The sequence below is a fragment of the Cydia fagiglandana genome, chromosome Z (genome assembly GCF_963556715.1).
Source record: "Cydia fagiglandana chromosome Z, ilCydFagi1.1, whole genome shotgun sequence".
Lineage (NCBI taxonomy): Eukaryota > Metazoa > Arthropoda > Insecta > Lepidoptera > Tortricidae > Cydia > Cydia fagiglandana.
The window spans coordinates 35,731,697-35,755,153 of record NC_085959.1 but is presented as its reverse complement, the minus strand read 5'-3'; the positions used below and the strand labels follow the sequence as shown (position 1 = coordinate 35,755,153).

The 23,457-nt window shown below is 37.8% G+C and overlaps 1 protein-coding gene across 9 annotated transcripts in view; it reads right to left on the bottom strand.

The window, feature by feature from the left end:
* Positions 1-23,457, bottom strand: part of LOC134678621 (ras GTPase-activating protein raskol) — a 212,688-nt gene that overhangs the window by 11,841 nt on the left and 177,390 nt on the right. For 8 of the 9 annotated variants that reach the window (XM_063537256.1, XM_063537252.1, XM_063537251.1 and 5 more), the window contains 4 exons: positions 4,200-4,425; positions 1,656-1,725; positions 1,243-1,370; positions 402-545 (listed from right to left, as the gene is read on the bottom strand). In XM_063537256.1, coding sequence (XP_063393326.1) covers positions 402-545; positions 1,243-1,370; positions 1,656-1,725; positions 4,200-4,425 — 568 coding nt within the window. Of the gene's footprint in view, positions 1-401; positions 546-1,242; positions 1,371-1,655; positions 1,726-4,199; positions 4,426-10,688; positions 11,827-22,267; positions 22,422-23,457 lie in introns of those variants that run through there. The other variant, XM_063537255.1, reaches the window with a different exon arrangement.

Sequence of the window (23,457 nt, the reverse complement as noted above, 5' to 3'; positions counted from 1 at the left end):
AACCGTAGTGTTTTTGCCTGACTTTATTGTATACTTTAGATGATAACGTATTAAATAAACGTTTCTTAGGCACGTTAATAAGGCTTTTATCATTCAACTTTAAATAACTAAAAGGGTTATGCCTGTAATGGTTCAGAAAGAAAAGTAAGCTTTTAAGATAATTAATTATATGATTTGGAAAGACACATAACCTAACGAATAACTCATACTAAAAAAGTTTTTGGCCCAGTTTTTAGTGTTCCGTACAAAACTTTGTTCACGGAACACTTATGGGATCACTTCGGTCTTGTTTTTACTTTACGCGTTGTTTTATCTGATTTTATGATAACTGCCCATCCATTACTGGCGTCCTCACCTTGCGTGGTCAGGGTACGGTATATAGCTGTGTAAGTGCAACTCACCTGGCGTAAAGCGTGTCGTCGAGCAATATCTCGCAGTAGTACCGCTTCTTGGGCGGAATCGCCTTGGCCTCGAGCAGCCACAGTTTCACCGAGCGCTCACAGCGCCGCGTGCGCATCTCGTCGGGCCGCGCGGCCTGCCGCAGACTGCACATACACAACACTCATTACTACACTGACTATAAACTGAACTAGATGACATATACTAAGGAAAAAGGAACCAAGCATTCCATTTATAAATTTGAAACATGAACGCAGCTATCTTAAGTTCATATCCTAAGCCTGAGGTGCACACGATACACACTAAAACATCGTAGCTTAGCGTATTCATTCGGTTACATTGTAGTGAAAACTCAGTTCTAGGTCTGTGGCGAGATGTCGAGACATTTTATCTGGATCGAGTTAGTAAGGCGTATAAGCCGAAGGCAAAGTCCGGCTTTATAAGAAGCCAGTGTACTAGTAGCAGTACAGACTGAGTACAGGCACGTAAGTACAGGTTGAGTACAGGTAACTTCTTAATAAATGTAAATTTAATAAGCGAGGATCACCATGAATCTGAGCTAGTCTAATGCTTTACACTTTACAGCCTTAAGCAGCCAACAACCATGGTAAGTCATAGATTATACATACATACACTTTGTCAGAACCGATATTAAGCCCAATTATAATATTCTGCTCGATTACGGCAACAATAGGCTATAAGTAGGGATGATTTATTATTGTAACTCGCCACTGATTTATTTCACTGAATGTTCTTAGACACTTAAAATAAACATTTCGAATTTACGTCCATTCCAGCGGTTCTACCGATGCATTCCGCAGATATTTTAAATTCAAATCTTACCTGTAAATCCAACGGTCACGTTCCTTTCTCGAGGCGCAAGCGAAATATCGAGGAGCGCGATTCTCAGCGCTTAGGGCGAAGCAATGCGGCCGGCCTAGCACCGACGAGTGCAATGCACGTATTTCCACCTGGATAACAGATGCATATGTTACGCGGATCCACGAAGGGGTATATCCAAACGTTCTAGCTTTGAATTTGAGATAAACATATCTCATCATAGCTTAACAAAGCTATTCCACAACCTACATTCAAGTCACAACCAAAATAACCTATCTCAATAACAAACACTATATTAGCAGTTATTTTTCAAGTTTAGTAAATAAAATGTGAAATGTGATTTAAATAATATTTTAAAATAAAACCAAAAATATTACTGTTATGGTATCGCTCGCAAAATTAACTAGCTAACCCACCTGATTTGGCGGTCCCAAATCCATGGTGGAAACTGCAGGAGAATGCGCCGATAGTAAACTCTCGTGCGATCTGGAACAATCGATTGAACTATTTAATAAAATCTTAGGTAACGTATAGAGACGGAGAGAGTGGAGGAAGAGGGGGGAGGCCTTTGCCCAGCAGTGGGACACAGTGGGCTCTGAATAATAATACAATAATAAACGTCTCTGCGCCACCATTCCAGATACTGAGACAGATACATTCGAGATACCGGGGGCATCAATATCCAGGAGACGACAGTTAGGAAATTCTTCATGTAGGTATTATTCAAACATTTACCTAGAAAGATATATAGGATAATCTACGTACCTAATTATTTTTGCATAGATATACCTAAATATATGAATCTACGTTATGTCACGCAGAAAATTCAATTAATTAAAGTTACACTAGAGCTGCAAAGTTATAAATGATCCGTATAATATAGGTAACTACACCTACGCAAACGAATTCATGTTAAAACTCAAGTTACCTACACAAAGCAATATCCTGGGATCATTTCACCTGGGTTTAACACTGTCCCCTCATAGTTAACAGGTAGTATTTTAGGTAATGGACAGTAAATACTCAATGCAAAACTTGTATTCGAATTGGAATAGGATCCTAAAGTTACGCAACGCGATGGTATTGCAGGCGCGAGTAGATCTATCTAAGTTTACCGCCCGAAACTAACGTGTAATAATAGGAATAGCGATGAAGTTGTTCGTGTTTAGTTAGCGGGGAAGTAATTAAAGAGCCACCAGTAAATAAGGCGCGCAGACGGGCGGGGCGACACTCCCATACCCACAACATTACGCCTTGTCTCGGTAACGTAGTGGGTAATGTCACGACATATCGCTAAATAAAACATTTTAAATACATACAGATACACACCAACAAAATCCATTTCTATTATCTCAGATAGGTACAGGTAGTTGTTCGCCAGTATAGTAAGTATTTAGCGATATTAGCGACTACTTGTTAAGCCAAATCCTATGCCATATTTCAAGTCACTCGGTACTCTCTATGCGCCCACACTTAGAGATATGTACTGTTAACTACCATGAAAGGTACCAACTCCGACAACTGCACATGTAAGGGATTTCTTATCTCTAACGCTGTCTAATACGAGTGCTATCTGATGTTGTTACCACGAAACAATAAAGAATATAGGCAGTGAAAACACACTAAGGAAACCAGTCTGCGGACAGATACGATGTTTAAAGCCGACGGTTATTTTTCTGTGCATATATCTGACCTTTTGTCACAGAAAATGAAACTCCTATACATAACATATCTTCAGAAAATACGCGTTAGAACGGGACATCGGGTAACAATTTCAAATCTTTGAGCTGTTAATAACTATTGAGATTACTTACTCGTATCGCGAATACAAAGAATACTCATCATTTCATGTCGATGCATTCGTGTACCTACTTAATGTAGGTGCACATTTCAATTAGTATTTTCAAAGAGAGACCTCGCTGGATGCAAAAAAAAGTTCACATTTCAATAGAAGATTGGTGAAGTAAACAAGCGGTAAGTATGTGTTATACGTGTGTGGAATGACTCCACAAATTAACATCAAACCGAAATAAACGAATTGCATTGAAACCTAACCAAATTAACCCCCACCGCGCTGGCCGAATGTAGAATTAGTCTAGTTCAACTTCAAAGTGTCGGAATTCTGTAGCGTGGGATTTTAGAGTGTTATAATAGGGTAAATAACTATAGGTACGCATGAAAGCGAAGTAGAGCTTATTGAAAATACTGGCAACTGAGATAATATTACATATTGTAGTAGGCAGACAGGTATTGTATTCTTGTTTACGAGTGTATTCTAGCCATGCTACAATGATCTAATGATATTGAAAAAGGTTATTATGTTATTCATAATAAGGTACGTAAATATAATAAATTAATGATGTATAACGTAAGATTCCTTTTGTTATCCTGTCACTTGTTTTTAAATAAAACCCGATCCCATATATGTCCTCTCTCACTCCGTTAAAACCGTTATTTTGTTAGAAGATGTATTTACGTTCCAGACTAAACTAAGGGAGATTACAAAGGGAAAACTGGCATAAAATTATAGCTGTGTCGCCTGAGTTTGTACCGTGGAAGTCATCAGTTTGACGAAAGCCATTGCTAGTAGAAAAATAAATAAGTGAGAAACAATGAACTAAAGCGGGTTGCTAAGCAATCTTATCCAATATCAATGTCTGAAACATTACTTAATCGAACATGAAAGTCGAACCATATCCAATTTATTTCCTCGACCACAGTTTTTTCTATTTGTTGCGCTTTGTTATACCAAATCACGACGTTGGACATAAAATCGAAACCGCAACGTCGGTTAAATATTCTTCAGAAACGGATAGCTTGTGCTCGCGTATCTAATAAAGTAATAATGCAGAGGAGTTCAAAATAGATTTTGAACTACTGCTGCTGCTAATCTGCCGCTTAGTCTTTGTGGATGCAGTCAAATAGTTAGGAAGTTTAGCTTTAAAGTAGTTGAGGTTTACCTGGAAGTCCTCAAAGCATGCGAGGCCGGGTGCGTGGGCGGAGCTTGTAGCGCGCGGTCGCGCTCCAGCTTGGTGGCCGACTTGGTCCGCTTCAGCGGGTTGTTGCGGAAGGACCGCTTCGAGAAGAAGAAGGAGGCGAGCCGCGAGGGGCTGTGCTGGGCCTGCGCCCCCGGCACGGGCGTGCTGGGCGCCGACCCGCGCCGACATGCTTTCTCGTATGATGTGTCTGTGGGACAAAATTATATTCATTAGTGGATATTTTTGGATTGATTGGGAATGATGCGCAGTTGCTCTCAATAGCGGAAAACCAACGCCATGATTACAAAATTTAATTGAATTTAAATGGATGATAACAGTACTTATTATACGTAGCCTGTTTTATATTATGTGTTTGATTTACACAGGAACTTTAAAAGAAATCGAGTAGTAGTTTAAATTAAACAAATATAAAGTGTACCTACTAAGAATATTCGTAGGAAATGGACTATACTACTACATAAAACACGTGCTAAAAACTGCACCCTACTCTTATAGCTCATGGTTTAAAAGAAAATAACTAGAGTCCTGACAAAGGGGGAATGTACATGTTATGGGCAACTTACATTTCCCTTGCAAATGAGTCATGTGTAGCACATGGGCACGGCGGCCATATCGTTTGCAAATCTAAATTAAAGGCGGGTTCAAAATTGAGTCGTGTAATAATGACAATTTTAAACAGTTGCATTATAATAGATACATAGTTAAGGTGGTTCGCTTTTCATACAAAATTCAATCAAATCTCATTAAGTAACTACACACTATTAGTACATAAATATTTCCGCATTTATCTTCTTTCGAATATTCGTTTGCGCGAAATTAACAGGAAAACAATGTTTCATACAGAAATCATGCAAAAATCATAGTTAACTTTTCATCAATTTTACGTATGTGTGTGTCACAAATGTCGTGTACAGATACATTTGCGACGTTGCCATACCATTTCCGACGTTGCCGGGCTGACCACGGCTCGAATTTGGAGTGCCGTCATGTTTAGTGCAATTTTGTTGACACTGATATTTGACAGGTAGTTAATTGACCTAAGCGAGAAGTTCGTCAGCTTAGCTAAGAACTATCATGGCGTGTTATGCAAACAGTCGCTTTTTTGCTTGCAAACGGAAGATTCCCGGTTCGATCCCCAGTCATTGTATGCTGGAACATAACTTTTTGTATTTTTGTTACACCTAAATTTCGTATTGTTTTTTTATTTTTCTTTAATTTTTCTTATTATCATAAATCGATTATTAAGTATGGGCTACACGTATTCTTTTATTTTTACAAAGATAATTAGAAATTATACTCTTCCTAATCTCTCTGATTTTTACAATCAGGACATCCTCACTGCAATAAAAACCGAGCAAGTGCGAGTCGGACTCGCGCACGAAGGGTTCCGTGCCATAATGCAAAAAAAAAAACAAAAAAAAGCAAAAAAAAACGGTCACCCATCCAAGTACTGACCACTCCCGACGTTGCTTAACTTTGGTCAAAAATCTCGTTTGTTGTATGGGAGCCCCGTTCAAATCTTTATTTTATTCTGTTTTTAGTATTTGTTGTTATAGCGGCAACAGAAATACATCATCTGTGAAAATTTCAACTGTCTATTACGGTTCGTGAGATACAGCCTGGTGACAGACGGACGGACGGACGGACGGACAGCGAAGTCTTAGTAATAGGGTCCCGTTTTACCCTTTGGGTACGGAACCCTAAAAATAAGTGTATAAAATTTTTCGTGTGGTTAAAAATAATGGATTTTGTCTATGAATGAAAAACACAATTATTACTATAGTTTGTTTTTTTAGCATTAGAAATAAGGTAAACAATCTTGACGTGTCTTTTAATTGAAAAACACATTTTAATAATAAGTTACGGCAAATATGTAACAATTATAAATCTAATACGATCATTTATATTCGTCTGCTTTCATAAGTAATCGTTTTTGATTTTTAAAAAACCTGATAACACTGAGTTGTGGGGGAAGCGCTGCTGGCCTAGCGGAAAGCAATTCGGAGGTCGCGGGTTCTAACCCCGGCTCGTACCAATGATTTTTCGAACTTTTGTACGAAATAGCATTTGATATCTACCTATTTATACACCGATACCTATTTTTCGGTGAAAGAAAACAATGTGAGGAAACCGGACTAATCCAAATAAGTTTACTCTCTGGGTTGGAAGGTCAGGGCAGTCGCTTTCGTAAAAACTAGTGCGCATGCCAATTCTGTGATTAGTCGCCAAGCGGAGATTGAATATCTGGGAGACCGACCAAAGCTTACAAAACATAAAAACTCAAAAATGCGCGTTTTCTCATAGACCTAGCTAAGAGATCAAACCCCTTATAGCAAATTTCATCGAAATCGTTAGAGCCGTTTCTGATACCATCCAAATATATAAATAAATAATTATATATCTAATAATTGCTCGTTTAAAGGTAAGATAACACAAAGGAGAAACAAAAAGAAATTACCTACTCGCACCAGTCTTGAACCCCAATCCTCTTGCACGTATTTCCACGAACATACCGTTACGCTATTGCAACATACTTACGTTGTGTGAAATTGTCTACTACAAGGATCACGGAAACACTGTTTGCATGTGTGAGTAATAGTAGGAAAAAGCGTGACAGCAACACTCCGTCGAATTAAAAAGGTGGTTTTTGCACAATGAAGTATTCAATGTTTATTTGAATAGTTCAATATTTACTTAAAGAGTGCGCGAAACATACTTTTAAGTATACAAACACCAAGACCATTTCACAAAAAAATAAAATCTGAAATTTTGCAAAAGTGGTGCCATCTAGCGAGAGTTAAGTTTTGAGTAACCTAGGCGAACCACCTTAATAGACATTTGTCAGCCTCGCTTGACAGAACTGGCCGTGATTGGAAACAATAGTGATACACAAGGTCCTTCTTTACCACGGACCGATGGTATAACATACATACTAAACCTTACGGCAACGCAGACATATTTTAAACGGACTGTTTGACTAGATATTATATATATTATATTATATATATTATGTAATACTCACGTTTATATATAAATATTCAAACAAAAAGAATGAATGTTTTAATTCTGATCTAGTAAATCATGCATATTTTGCATTCATAATTCATTCCTATTGTCTTGGCGTAGATAGCTACGCTTGCAAAATAAACAACAACGGTATAACAATATATTGATTACACCATATGAAAAAAAAAATATACCGCACTTTGGTTACTTGCATAAACGACAGTTTTAAACTTCACGGCCGATCGAAACTGCTATACCTAAACATCAGATGTTAAAACTTTCAAATACTTAGCAAACTGAAACGACATAATTTAAAGAAAAGTGTCACTTATCTAACACTATCCTCTTGATTACCTATTCCGATTTTGGTCTTATTTCCTGGTTTGACTTAAAACTTTTAGTTGCGTATGATAAAAAATCAGCTTCCTAGCTTTTCCAAAAGTATTAAAAGAGTGAAGGTACGCGATATTTCGGTAAAATGCTCATGCAATTGATCTGTTGAAGAAATTGCCTACCAGGCACACTATACTGACGCGCAACGCATGAAGACATCAACATTGACATAGATATAGTGTATTATAACGTATCGCAGACAAGTGACGGTGTTGTATATGGCGTGGCGTGGCATCCGCCGGAAGTGGCGTGCACGCAGCCCGTGACCAACGTATGCCTTTGACAATAGCTCCATTTTTTTCAAATGATACTTTTATCAAAATCCTTATAATTTGTTCTGAAATCAAACCATGATTCAAATTTTTTTACTCACTAATAATAATCTCTAAAGTTAACTTGCGTACTTTCTTAAAACGTACCTCTGATGCATCTGTTTTCATTTGACATTATCGTAAACAAGTACTATGTGACATGCATAGAAACATTCCATTAGTTATTAAAAGTGTGGCGGTAGTAATCAACACCAGTATAGCCTGGTTAAATAATCAAGCTACGAGTATGTACTACAAGCACATCGAACTCAGTCAAAAGCTTGGCTTAACTTAAACTTGGCATTCTGGTCAAAAATTATATATATGTATTTTATGTGAACTGGCACCGGAACACAAGTGTTAACAACGTGTTAAGCGAGGAAACGCAAACTCGAAAACGCCGTTATCTGTAAATGATTTCTTACAATAAGCTCGGTACAGGTACGCCAGTAAAATTGTATTGAAATGCTGGGAGGTGCCAACGACACGCGCCTCTATAAGCAGGCCTGTGAAGCAACAGATGTTCCGACGAGGGAGCCATTCGATTTACTACACCGACAGACAATAAGGTCGTATATATGTAGGACTTTATATACCACATGGGTCCTTGTTATATTAATAAAACAGTTCCTTTAATATTGCGATGTTATTTGCGCCTGACATGTCATTTGAGAAGCTTACAGTATCTAAAGCTGATATCCTCATTCAAATTGTCCAACACTGACATACTTAACGCCAACTTGAGTCCAGCATTGATTATTTTTTCAACATGAAATCGACATGAATAATTTAATTGTTCATTACATTCTATTACATACCTATTACTCTGGACTTTACCAGAAATAAAAAAGGTGATAATATACAAATAAAAATTAAATAATTATATTGGAGCGCCTTATGCAAAATTAAAATATGTGTCGTTATTCATAAATGTTTGTGTAATATAACAAACCGTTGATAATCGTTTGTCTCTATGATTCATTTTGATATTACTGTTTGTTAAAAAGTCAGAGTCAAAGGTGTATAAGAAGTCACTAAGTTTTATGCATAAGCCGTCATAAGTTACGTCTTGGCATTTCTAATGAAAATATTGCCACACTTAAGTTAATTCAGGGACATAGTTACGAAATACCAAACCTACACCATAAAATATAAATACATAGACGATCGATGGGTGTCCACTATAACATTATTTGTAATACTCGTATGTAAAGTGCAAAGCTGCTGCACTCGTTTTCCTGAGTGTAAATAGGTACTACAGGTTTAGTTCGATAAGATCAACAAAACAGTTCAGTCCACATATTTTACAATAAGGCCGGAGCCCCACTGCTGCACACGCTATGTACACGACCCACGTTCCTATACAAAATTTCGTGGGCTGGCCCACGGTTTGTATTAAAACGTGGGCCGTGGACGTAGCGTGCGCAGCAGTGGGGCTCCGGCCTAACCAATAAGACTAAGTTTTGTATTGTATTATCGTGTCTATAATAAATCTTTAATAAATGTTTCATTCAGTTGAATATTCCATGTGTTTGGTTCAGTATAAGGAGCGTCAACGGTCGGCCACAGTGGATGGCTCTCGCGGCCGCAATCACTAATTGCACGTCGCGATAACGCTCCGATAAACGCCCACGGGGAAGTGATGATAACGACGCCTGAATAACTACTGATTTAACACACAATAAACACATTTTATCAATATTTTTTATTATTGTACATACTACAATAGGTACCTATCCAACGACGTCGGTGATTGTCAACAAACTACGAGTGACATCGTCCACAAGCCCGAATACGGCCCTTCATTGTAATGATAACTATAAACATTTTTTGAGATTACGTTCACCTATGACCTGTATCCCATACAATCAATTTACCTACAGATAAATTGTTACAGTAGCAATGACATGCACTTAATAGCAAATTAAAATGAGTCCCTTTGTATCGACAATTATATGTATACAAAGCCGTTTTGATAAAGTACAAAAAGAAATCTTACTGTCTCATCTCTCTCTAGCAAACAGAACAAAGACCTGGTATTTGTTGGCTTTGGGTAAAGCTTTAGTTTATTGCAGTAATAGAATAATAAGAAATGGAAGGCATATATTGCGTACAATAATAAAGGAAATACTAAGTGAACAGGTCGAAAGGTTTTGTTATTGTCTTCACTGTTGTAGTACCAAAGCTTTCCGCATTATAATCTTAAATTTGACGAAGGAAACTAAGCATGATACCGTTCCTTGACGTGCAATTAGTGAGCATTGTTTTGCAACGTGAGTCGTCAAGAAGCGTGTACAACTCGGAAACAGCGGAGTCATTCATATTAAGGTGCTGTTGGGCTGAAGGACGCTTACTAAGCGCACTTCAACCGCGTCTACGCGTTTCTACATAAACATATTTTCAACTCGACTGTTCTGATACATTCACATTACGTAACGGACTGGTATAACGTACTTACTTTCTGTTCACACCGTGAGTATTGTTTCCGGAAAAAAACGAAGATTCTTTGTGAACCCTATCGGTGTAAACAGTTATGAAAACAATTCTAATTAAGATAACAACATTAGCTTAATATCAAAAGCCTATCAAGCGATCACGACTCAATATCTCACTGGTGCAACGAGGTTATCGAGCTATTAAATATTACGCAACTACCATCGGGCCACAAAGCATGGCAATAAATAATGTTACGTTAGAGTTGTCAGGTTGTAAACGTGAGATTAAATGACGAGCAGCTTACCAGAATGCACGGCGACGTCGTCGTCGACGTCCAGGTATCCCCGCCGAATACTCAGAGGACTGTTCGCTAGTTGAGCTTCGTGCTTCTTGATCAATGCCCCGATCACCTGGCTCTCGCCGCCGTTGTCGCCTACGAACTTGTCATAATTATCCATTAAGTCGGTCACTATAGCCTTTTCATCCGCACATTCTTCTATATTTCTAGCAGTAACACTCCTCAGCAATGAATTGCTTCTCGATAACTTAGTGCTGCGGGAGCGTCGAATGAAATTCAAACCAGACATTTTGCCAGGACTTCGACTTGGGCTGTCTGGTGTTATCATAATTCTTGGAGTTTTAAATATAGAAGTTGAGCTACTGCTTCCTCGAATTGGGGAAGTGACGGTGAGATTTTGTGGTAAAGTTTTTGATTTTTCTTTGCCTGGCGTGAGAAGTTTCGGAGAGTCGGGTATCAAAGACAAATTAGAATTCTGCATCGAGTTTTTAGTTCCAATACTGACTGTCGAGTTATTTAATTTGTTAGACGACATAGATCCACCCAACGGAGAGAATATTCTGTCATATCTGGGTTCGCACGATGTCGTGCTGCGCAACCTCGGTTTGTGTCTCGACAGACCGCTCTCAGCGACCAATCTCGGGCTTGTGAGGTCTCGGTGGCCTACTCTCGCCAGCGTCTCGTTGGAGCTCATTGTAGACGATAAAGGTCGTCGAAATCTGCGTTCCGGGCTGAACACGCTTATGTCGCTTTCGCTTTCCGTCAAGGATGAGTCGCCACGATACGGCAGTTGTAATCTCCCACTATCGGATAGAATTCTCCTTTTGTTTTTCGTTGGATAGGCCTCTAGGTGGTGGCCTGATATGAGAGCATCTCTTTCTTCGGGGGTGAGAGGTAAGTAGTTTTCGAAGCTTTCGAATAATGGCACATAAAAGACTGAACGGCGGCGGGTATTGTCGTCGGAGCTCGCGCCGGCACCGGGCCCGGGCGGGGGGGCGTTCGCCATGCCGGCGGCTGCGCTGGACTTAGCGGAAACGCGCTGCGTTAGCGCCGCCTGCCCTCGGCGGCGTAGCTTCGTCGCATCGTTTTTGCAATTCGCTCCGCTAGCAACGATTTCCTTGTCTTCCAGCTTCTTCACAGTTCACTAGCAGCAGAAAAAAAACAGTATTTTCCTTAACGTTACACTTTATAGCTCTAGCCCAGACTAGCACTTTAAGAAATAACGTTGGAGTATTCAAGCCCTTTTCCAATAAGAATACTATTGAGAATTTCTCTAGTAAACTGGGATGGATTCCTGAAGAGCCTTACAAAGGCCGCAAGTAGGTAATAAAGTGCAATATTATTGATCGCAGCACTGGGTGCTTTCAATGAGTAGCTGCACTTATCGAAGAGCGATAAGATTAGTTTTCATAGCCTATACTAGCGCTATAGCTGAGTCATCAACATTAAAACGTGCTGTGGCTAAAAAAAATGCAGAGGCGTACGGGACAATAAAAAGTTAAAAATTGTATATTGGGACACACGTGTTGAGTCCGCTCATGTCGAAGCAAGGAGTGGCGGTTGGCGTGCGAAAGTAATTTTAGCGCCGCGCCGCCTGTAGGATAGGATAGGTCGCATCGCCACGTAGGCGCGTACACCACATTTAGATCGCTAACACACTGGCTAATTTTAAAGGGCTTAGTATCTCATTCGTACTTGTTTTGATGACTCGACATGCTTGGTGTGTAAACGCTTTTGTCTAACCCCATTTATATTTTGTGTCTAGGTACAGATGATTGAAGTAGCCACGAACGATCGTTTGTTACGTATATGAATCTCATGAGAGACCACTGAACTAAGTACACAAGGTATATTTAATAATAAAAAAGCAGTGATGAAAAATCGCCTTAAGGCAAAAAGACGACGACGCTTGGAAATTCCTGGCCGATCTTCTTCAAGCAATTCCAATCATTAAAGTTCTGTGCAGTTTGTTGTTCCCTCGATACAAGTGTTACAAGATGAGTTATTGGAACCGGACGTAATACAGAGGCGATTATTGAAAGACTCTCAATTGAGCAAAGCGAAGCACGCGTGACGAATGAGTATCTCGAAAACTACCAACTCATCATGGAATAAGCGATATTCTAACCCCTCTTTCTAGAAAATTAGATTTGAAAGCCTAGATAAATAAACCTTTAGATGTAATATTTAGTCAGAAATAAAGTGTTAATATTATTCTAAAGAGAAATTAACTAACTATTAAAACGTTTTAATGGGAGAGTTTCTAGCAGTTTGTAGCAACAATAACCAATAAAGTAATTGTTTTATGGTAAGTATTAACATGCTAAATAAACACATACATTTTCATTTGCGCCAGTGTTTTCAACTTTCAATAAAAAAAAAAGAAACATTTTAGCTATGTTTTAAGCTGGTTGGCACTCTCTGGCAGCCCTTTTTTACTTTAATATTCCATGTCTTTGTATACATAAACAACCAAAAAAGAATCTGATCCAAGTAATAATTCCTTCAAAGACCAATGCCCTAAAAAATCTTATTCAAGAAGTTCCAGTGCTGAATCCAAAGAGTGTATGCAAGAGAAGGCAAATAAAACACGATCAAGCTATTCATGCCAAGGTTTTTTTCTCGTGCACCCGCTCTCGTAATTCCTATGGCTGGGAATGATAAACGTCCTCCTCATGCAATTAGGATACGAGTACCAGCGGCTAAGTAAGTAAGTATTTAGACGTGTCTAACAGAATAGTAGTTCTTGGGTGATAAAGTTACATCCCATCAAAACATTACATGTAAAAAATGCAAGTCTCGCAACTCAACTGGCCCAAATTGTTACCAAGAAATAATTATTAGTTAACTAAGAAATATGATACCTTTTATGGATGTTATTCGAGGATAAAGCAATAGCGATATTATTCTTATCATTTTTTTTTTATTCTGAATGTCCGGAGTAAAAAGTATACAGTTATGTCAATATTTGTCTAAAGCAGGTAAAGAGTATTATGATCTCAACTGATCTACTTCATTATGGCGTCATACGTACCTAAATATTATTCGAACTTCAATGGTTTCTTTTGCGGTCGGCTATTAAAGCTCCTCTTAATTTTCCGCTCTATATTTGGCTTCATCATTTTTCAGATTCGGTGAGCTAGAGCTCTTGGTGTCGCTAAATATATACGATAAAAACCTGGTATATATATATGTATAGGTATTATGTATATTCAAAATCACGCGAAAGAGCCACTTTAGCTATTAGACTAATATTATAAGTAATCATTAGTAAATATAAGTACCTAATTACTTATTAGCAGTCATGTTTATTCAAGAAAACGATAAATATTTAAGTAAGTTTATAGCATGAATGTCACCACAACCATTGCGCCTTAGAAAGTTTTACATTTACCAACTCGCTCAATCCTTGAGCAAAAAGAGAAAACAAGTGATCATGCTAACGCAAGCCACAGCACCACATAAATAAGTATCATAATTACGAGATTACGGTGTATCGTTTTTCTGGGCAAAAAAAGTGATAATGAAACATTATTAATATAAGATCTGATTTGACACGTTAAATTCCACCTTCTCGATAATTTTGTTCTAAGTTACGTAACATTTTCTAGATAATACCCATGTTGGTATTTGAGAAAGACATTTCCGTCAAGATTAGAGGCAGGCCGGCGCCAAACGTGGTTTGAAACTAAAACATAGTTGCGAAACTTTCCTATAAGCTCTCGGAAAGCAATTCCAACCGCAGGCCCACTGGATACCATGAAACCGCAGAGATTGCGGCACTGACAATAAATCATTTAATACCGAAAGTTGATCGCTCATCAAGTTGCCTTGCGTTAGTTTAAAATGCACCTAGTCCTAGATGAAAGTTAATCAACTCAAACCTCCTGGCAAGCGATGGATAAATCAATACTAACGTCAACAACAACAAGAAACTTTCGCTTTACCTACTACAATACCTACAAGTGCTTATTTACCACGGCATTACAAATAGAATATCTGATTCACTAACTTTAAGGCTAAGGTAATTTTGTGTTATAATACAAATGTAAAATGGCTCTTGTTTAGAAAGTTAATTATTATTAAAACAAATGCTAAACCCAGGTTATGAATAAGTACCTACCTTTATAATGTTATAAAACAAGCATAGGCAACGTTTATGAGTGTGGATGGAGTCATTAATAATTGTGTAGGCAGATAAATAGATCATAGCGGCGTAATTTAAATTTTTCAGCATAATTAACAATTTGTTGCAGATCTATCCTCATAATAACATCATCGAATTTAACACAGACGCCCACGTGGAATCTTATTACTTACTTGAAAACTCGTTAGAGAACCTGTGTACAACTGACATAAGTTGTTAAAAAGTTTTGTTATCACACACAGGCAACGAAACAAACACTTTACAGTTTGTATACATAATTACTAAAGATTTCTAACAACAAATAAATTAAGCCGCAATTAACATTAACTATCTTTGATTGTTGGGCAAATAGATATATCTATATACAAATAGTTTAAGGCTTCACAGTTAAAAAATATGGTCCTATGGTACCTATAAAAATATGGTCTGTGAACTAAAGAAAATATGTCAGAATGCGGGTAAGAACAAAAATACCTAAGTAGAAGAATAAGAAAGCGGTGTAACATTGTATGTGAGTCCCTTTAATACACAAGACGAAGGCGGTTTGAGCGGATATGCTTTTAAGACTTCTTCGGACGCCGACTGGTGAGATGTGAGATTCCTAGCCACAGATACGGGTTTGTCGACCGGACCGCGCGGCACTATGTGGGCTCATATGTACACCGACCGAGACACCGAATACGGTCACTCACAACTATCATCTAAGATCTAAGCGATCGAGAAGATTTTCTTTCTCATGGAGTTACGTGCACAAACTTATAATGGCTAACGACAAATGAGAACCGGATAGCAGTTTATCGGATAATGAGGCGATGTATTTGAAGAACCTCTTGGTAACCAATCCTAGTCTAGTGATAGTAAGTTTGCTTTTCAATTAGTCTAATGACTTGACTATCAGCATAAAGATGCAGCTCGGCAACTAGTATGTCCGTCAAGCGTTCTTTATGCAGAGGATTAAGGTCGTCAATATGTCGAACCCTACGATTTACATAACTTTACCGAGGTACGGTAATTACTTATGTGGGATATTTGGTTTATCTGCGAAATGAGAATTTGTAATCTCTATTGCGTCTCAGTTATTCGAGAATCCGAAATGTTTGTTACATGATGCTAACTTGTATACATTATTCCGCACTATCTAAGATTTAAAGGTGAGAATGATTTAATGAACGGATACTAAAATACTGTTAATATTGCAAGCGGATACATTATACATTACCGTTATAATAAATAGTAAACAGAGTAGGTTAGGTACAACATACATCACAGCTGACTACATTTATAATTATCTTACATCGTAAAACATGCGCCTTCTAGTTTAATTACCGGATACATAGACAACAAAAAAAAATGATTCACTGACGATAATTACGTTAATTTTTCTTTCTAATCCATAATATCACTGCGTGAACGGTTCGCGAAACTTAATAATCGATGATTTTAGATGAATTTAGTACCTAGATACGCACATCAATAAGAAATTGTCAAACTACGGCTACATACTCGTAACTTTGCATTTTTCTTGTCACAATTTGAAAGTGGGTCCGGTAAAGTTATACTAAACAAATATCAGGAATATGTGTCATCAACCCTCGGGATATAGGGCAGGCGGAGAGGTCACGATAAAAGCTATTAGTTACAACACACGTCTTGTGTGAGTCACCAAAACGGGGGCAAGAGTGCTTAGTCAAACCACAAGTTCAGTCTCTTTTAGGCACGACTTTTCCAAAATATTTGAAGATGAGGATGCGAGACTATTGTGTTTTGCCTTTTCAAAACATAAAGTACATCAAAATTTCAAATCACCGCAGCAGTCTGACTTCTATGTAACTAATATCATGTAATCATGCGTAGATAGAATGTAAAAATAATCATCGGAATGCCTTTAGAATTAAGTTAGCCGCAGTGCGACGGTTTGCCTTGTGCAATCACAATTCTTTACGCTATGCGAGAACAACTACTGAGAAAAGTCAGCCACAGAAATGATCAACTGCCGTATTCGAACTTCAAGATATTCACAAGAGACGACACGTACTAGATCCATTCTAGATACGTTATACTAGTTTAGATATCAACTAGTTCTCTTTTGCAGCGCAATTCGGGCAACCAATGTCACTTTTACGTTAGATAGAGTAAGATATCTATTAGATGTGAATTGGATCTCTAAGTCATATCCTGTGGAAATCGTTCAAGAGTATCTCCAGAATCGCACAAATGTCAAATTTGACAAGTTAGACCTTAAACATATCGTTATTTTATCTTAGTGATGTCTAAAAGATATCTAATAAATTTCAAAATCCGAATCGGGCCACAAATGGGAATGTCGCTTACGCAAAACGTATTTGGCCATGAATGTCATGATAAAGTGCTTTAGATTAGACACCTTTCTCTACGATTTAAAATATATTTTTACAAGTTTTAATTAATAATGTTGTATTGTATTTACGCTTAATTAGCTGTAATAACTCACATTGCGCTCGCCTAAATAAGCGCATGTGACTCACGCCACGGCAGCCACCTATATTGCCTATAATAAGTTGAAAACGCTGTAATCCGTGAGGTAAAAGAAATATTGGTTCCATGTTCCATGTCACACAGTTATCAGTCTTTATAGCTTCTTCGTCGAGGAAGGGACCTTAGCAACTGGCATGAGCCTGCAGCATTGTTAACTGTTTAGTTTTCGCTCGAAGTCGTGACTTGGTGAAGCTCACGGGTTTAGGTTGGGTTGGAATAAGTTGTTGTACGTTCACTAGCAAGGTCAGGACCAGACGGTGTGACGACGACGTTAATGTGGCTACACTAGCAACTGATTTGAATAGTCGAGGATCGAATAAAGGCTCGAAAGGTCAATATTGTCATAACTGGACGCCAGTCCATTAAGACTAGTTAGAAGGCCATGATTTTTTAATAAAGTTATTACAACTAATGAAACAAAACAATGCATCGCATAGCTACCACTTATTTTAAACTGAGATTATGCTAAATTGCTATTTCAAACAAATACGTGTAAATAAATATTATTAAATTAATTATAATAGCGCTGAAAACAAAAGAACGTAATGTCAAGAATTACAATAATCACCAATTTACGGACGACTGGCTAGATTTGCGTGGATAATTTGTGACTGTACAATACAAGGGGCGGAAACATTCATTAACTAATTAACAGTACCTATTTGAAGGTTTTCAATTAATGGGTAAATTGGGTATAGCAAAAAATTATCTTCGGTGTGTCAGACTCACTTACAATTAGTTGCAGTTGCAAATTTATCATTCTTCATTACAATTCCCTTTATGACTTTCTAAAATTGCAGTCTACCTCTCTAGGCTCGTCTCCAGTTACTAAATGCTCTAAGTATTTATTTATATGAACATCGTAAACCTTCGAAGCTCTATTCCAATTTCTAAATGACTAATTTAACATAAAAACGTACAATAAATTCAATGCAGTTAGTTCAAAAACCCGCTTAGGAGTTCGCAATAAAGTAGCTTTCACGATGAATCAACTCTTGCAATGATTAGTGTCAGTGACTCACCTCACTGACCAAACTGACCGTACTCCTAGAAATACTCTTCATTTTAAGATTAATTATAAAGATATCAAATCAAACCAGTTTTATTGTGGTATAAATGTCATCTTCGCACATATTCTTAAACTTAAGTTTAAGAAAATGTGCGAAGCACTATAATTGGAAAAAAAGTCGAGGTCCGCTTAAGACGTTGTTTCAAGACATGCAACGTCATATTATGTATTATAAATTATAATTGTTATTAAAAATTAATAAACGGATAATTTAATAACATAACGTAAATAAATAGATAGTAATTTCTTGATTACAATAATCCTATTAATACAGAAATATAAAAGTTAAGAGACAAGGACTTTAGTGAAAACTAGCAAACACACTGCCTCACCCTGGTACACTTCACTTACACAAAACAATCAACTTTAATTTGTCCCTATGCGGTTTCCAGTAAATGTCACAGTGATAACCCATGTTTCCTGTTTAGCCGTTTTGTCTGCTACCATACAATAAACTTAGTTAGTTACTCATTTTAGGTCATGGGCCTGTGTTGTTATATTGGATTGTAATTTTAATTTTGACAGATAAATAGTATTGAAAACTGGTTTTGTCATTGTCTATGTTCTACAATTAAATATTATGAATTAAACGGTTTCGTATTATACCATCAAGCTGGCTACTGCAATATGGAAACATAACATGTAACGAAGGTACACTAAACCATGAAGATTAAATCGAGCGTGAAGCGGAGACAATCACCGTACTCATCTACCGCGCCGATGCAATTTTTTTTTCTAATGCCTAGCCAAAGCTTTTGTAAATGACTAACGAAACCGACAGTGATCTTCGATACCGGAGAATCAGGCCGCGTAGCCAACATGCCAATCGCTTACGCTTCGTAGCGATCGAAACGCAACTGTGATTGTCGCACTAATATGAAAGAGTAATAGAGAGACACAAAGCGTTTCGTTGTCGAAGCGATAGCGATTGTCACCTTGGCTAAGCCGGCTGTGCGGATTAGACCTACTCTTCAGTCTTCTATTTGATGGGCTTAGTGATCCAGAGTCGCGGGTTCTACCCTGGCCCGAGACATTGAAGATTTCAACTTTTAATTTAAATATTTAACAAGTAATCTGTAGAGGAGGACAGACGGATGGCGGCGGCCGGACAGATGAAGCATTTTTGCCCAAGCAAAAAAGGAAACACTTAGCTTGCGTTCGGCGCTCGCTTGGTCAATATGTGTACTACGGCACATCTGTACAACTAGATATATACATTAGGATATTAGGGTGGATATTTTTTTGTTATTCTGTCCCGTCAACTGGTAGTAGCGTAGTTTTTATTATGCTCAGTAAATAACCCATTATGAAAAGGGATTATAACATCCATAAAAATGTATGTTTGGTTGTTTTAAATAAAACAACGGTTTTCAAAGAGTGACCCAGGCGGCCATAACCATGGTGACGAGAAAAAGTTGATTCATCCACTAAATTCTTATATGTATATAGTTTGTTCGACAGTGAAATAAATAATTGAAAATGTATTGTCATTAAAAATAAACGTTTCCCTATAAAGGCGGAAATAGAAATTCGTTTAAACCTCAAATCATTCCGGCTGTCGGTTATAACATAATATGTGTATACTAAATACATACTCAAAAAATCCCTAAGAGCAAGAGAGAAAGGCGAATTCAAATCACCTGCTTAGTATGTAAAGCGACACCTGCAGGCCGACAGATGGTGTACAAAAAACACGCCCCTTCCTTGCCGGGGACTCGGACCAACGAACAATCAGATTAAACCCAAAAACCTACCTGTTACGCTGTTTAGCAAAAATAGCTAGGCTTAATACAACACCACATAAAAGATTGCGAATCCACACCCACATTTGACCCACAGAATTTATACAGATCAATTGAATTACGTAAACTTAAGGACATCGAAAAATGGACGAGCACAAACCGAGTCCGGTTTGGCGGAGCGCGGCCGCTCGCAGGCCTGGAATGTGACCCAGACCTCGTTGGGGACTCGCTGCGGTGACTCACACCAATGGAATACTATTTTTTCTCAAACAACAGTTTGGCGGCGAACCGACTACAATTCCTTCTGTTTAGAAAGTACGGGCGCGTGGGTGGATAAAGGATTATACTCCACGACACCCACTGCCCACTACGTTTTTAATCATATACATCGTCCCACGATACCTAAATACATCAAGGATGATATAAAATACATTTCAATAATGTTACATTCATTCATGTTATTAAGTAGTTTTATTAGACCTTACCAACTTAAGGAATTTTCTTTAGTCCATTGCAAGAACATAATTAGTATTCAATAAACAAATCAGAGTTCGTTGTAAAGTTAAAGTCCTTAAGCCTCATTATGATTGAATGTGTTTTGAGATATGAGATGATTCAGGAAGAAGGTTAGCGTCCAGCGCCCATGTCCATTAAGTAATGGTGATTAAGCAAACCAGATCTAGAAGATTAATATTCCTGGTATTTTCTACTTTCAAGTAGAAAAATCGTAAAGGTAGGTAATGATATCTTCGGTAGCCTTGTTTGCATTGCCGAAGGAAGACAATTTGTTCCGGCGAGCTATTTTTCTAAACACCATCCGCATCTAATGGTAACCTTATCGCACATTTTGTATAAGTACGAGTACAGTGCCGAAAAGTAAGAAACAAGTAAATAAATTTGTATTTAGAAGCTAAGTATATACTTAGTCGGATCCGTTCCACAAACAAAGCGAAATGTCCATCAAAGTCCAATGATATATTTTTATAATTTGCAGAACTGACTGCTTGATATTCGTTTCCACGTTTCGGTACTAGATAGACGTCCATGCGTGGGGTCCATAAGTCTAAAGTTCATTTCGTTTATTAGAAACTACTACCTAGGAGCTAGTTCCGTGACAACATAGGTACTTACTAAATATTTTCAAGGCGAGAGGGAATAGGCAACAAAAAAAAGTTCCTGTTTGCCCTGTCGATACGTCAATATTTGCTTCCTCCTCCTCCTTAAGTCGTTCCCTCACTGCTGAGGATCGTGGCTTCGACGGAAACGTTGCAATAGGCTTCTCCATATTTGCTTACTTAAAATAAAATAATGAATAATCACAAGCAAAACTGCTCTAGCCAGTGGTAGAGTCAACGTTAATTCATTTACTAGAAATATAACCTATGTAGTCATATTTTAAAATATGTTAGATAAAAATAGCTGAGAGGTTTTCGCAGATGTTATTGAAAGGGATAATGGAGCATTGTTTTTTTGTAACAATAGTGCAGTCACTGCGCCTGCTGCGGTGCGCAACAAGTTGGGACCGGGGAAGGCACGTGCAATGCTTCATGCTTGGATTAGACTGCCGTTCATTACCACCCCACACAGAAGGGTGTCCAGCTCAATGTCAAATAGCATTCACTACACTAAACAAAACTCTACAAAACATATTTTAAGAGTATATGTCGAGGTGTAGAGCGTTTTATATTAACATAACATATTAAACAACCTTTCGGGTTACTGAGCATAAAATGCATTTATTGCTACGGAACTGGGTGCGTAAAGTGCCAATAAAGTGATCAGTTTAGCTGCTTAGTGACTCGGTTAATGTTTAAACTAGCCTAAGAATGCTATGAAAGTATATCGAACTAGTGAAACGTAGGTATACAGACGAAAAACATTGAATGTTCGACACAATGCGTGACACGAAATTGGGCAAATCTACTATTTGAAATAGATAAGATAGGTGTATTACTTGAAACAAGTACGAATGTTTCCAAACAACTATTTAACATGTACACCCTTTTTTTAAGTTTTACCAATAATAAAAATATTATGACTGTTACAACATGAATTCTTATATGTAAAGGACTTGTCATACTCCAACTTTAATAAAACTTATGAAAAAATATACCTCATCCAAATCCAATAAATACGTACTAAATTGATTTTATATAATAGTATGGATCCCAGTAAAGTATAGCACATTTCACTTGTATCACATAAGTAATCACATAAAGCCGCAACCGAACAAGTTCTGATACAGAATCAACAGGAGGGCGCGCGGCCGCGAAGGCGGTCGGAGGAACTTTGTTGACAAGCGCGAAGCGTGCACCGCCCGCCATGTTTGGGGCCTTCGGCTTTCTCCGCTGGTCTTCGGCTATGTGAAATAGCTTTGTCCCGCTCGCACTCTGGCTCTACAACAACATTGGCATGGCGATGTTAACTGTAAAACTGCGTACACTTCGATGACAGTATATTATGATTATGAACTAGATAATAATATAGGAATGCAAACAACTTTGTAAAAAGAAGAACTGAGCGTGTGTTTCCAATCTACTTGGAATTTGGAACTCTACATAAAGTAATTAGGTAACAGTAAAGCGACGAACTAGACTTATTGAAGTCTGACTAAAGCTCACAAATGACCGCACATGTATTGGGCCGCGAGTGATTCAAATTGGTAGCTTCAAACAATATTGTAATGCCACGCAAGTGATTTGATAGAGTTATGCAAGCTAAGTTAGCAGCAATTTTGATACTCAGCCCAGACTGTACAAGTGTTATTTGAAACGCCAAACTTCTATGAACTTATGACGTTTAAATTTCACTTGCACAATCTGGCTATCAAAATCGCTGCCATTAACTAAGTGTTAATTTTAACTTGTTAAACTCTACATAGTCTATATATACACTCTTTATGTACCAGTGTACCTAGATTATAATTTTTAGCATTTTATATGGCGGAAAATTGTATACACAATCTGGGTAGTATTCAAAGCAGCAGGCGAGTTAAATTTATGGAGAAGGGATAACTATGACATGTGTCAGATAAGTGTCATTTATTTGCACCGTTTTCCGAAACTGAAACTGTACTGAGTTTCGACTATATACCTTTATTTCGCACTTTGAATTACCCCATGTAGTTGTAGGTCCGTAATTTAATCATCCTAGTAATAAGTTCTAAGTATCAAGTAGTACAGTCTTAGTTCTAAGTATCAACTAGTACTAGTACAGTATTACCTACAATAATATAAGGCACTTCGAAGGCCGCAAAAATAGGTGACACGCTCTTAGTTATGCCATGACTCTACAAATAAAATT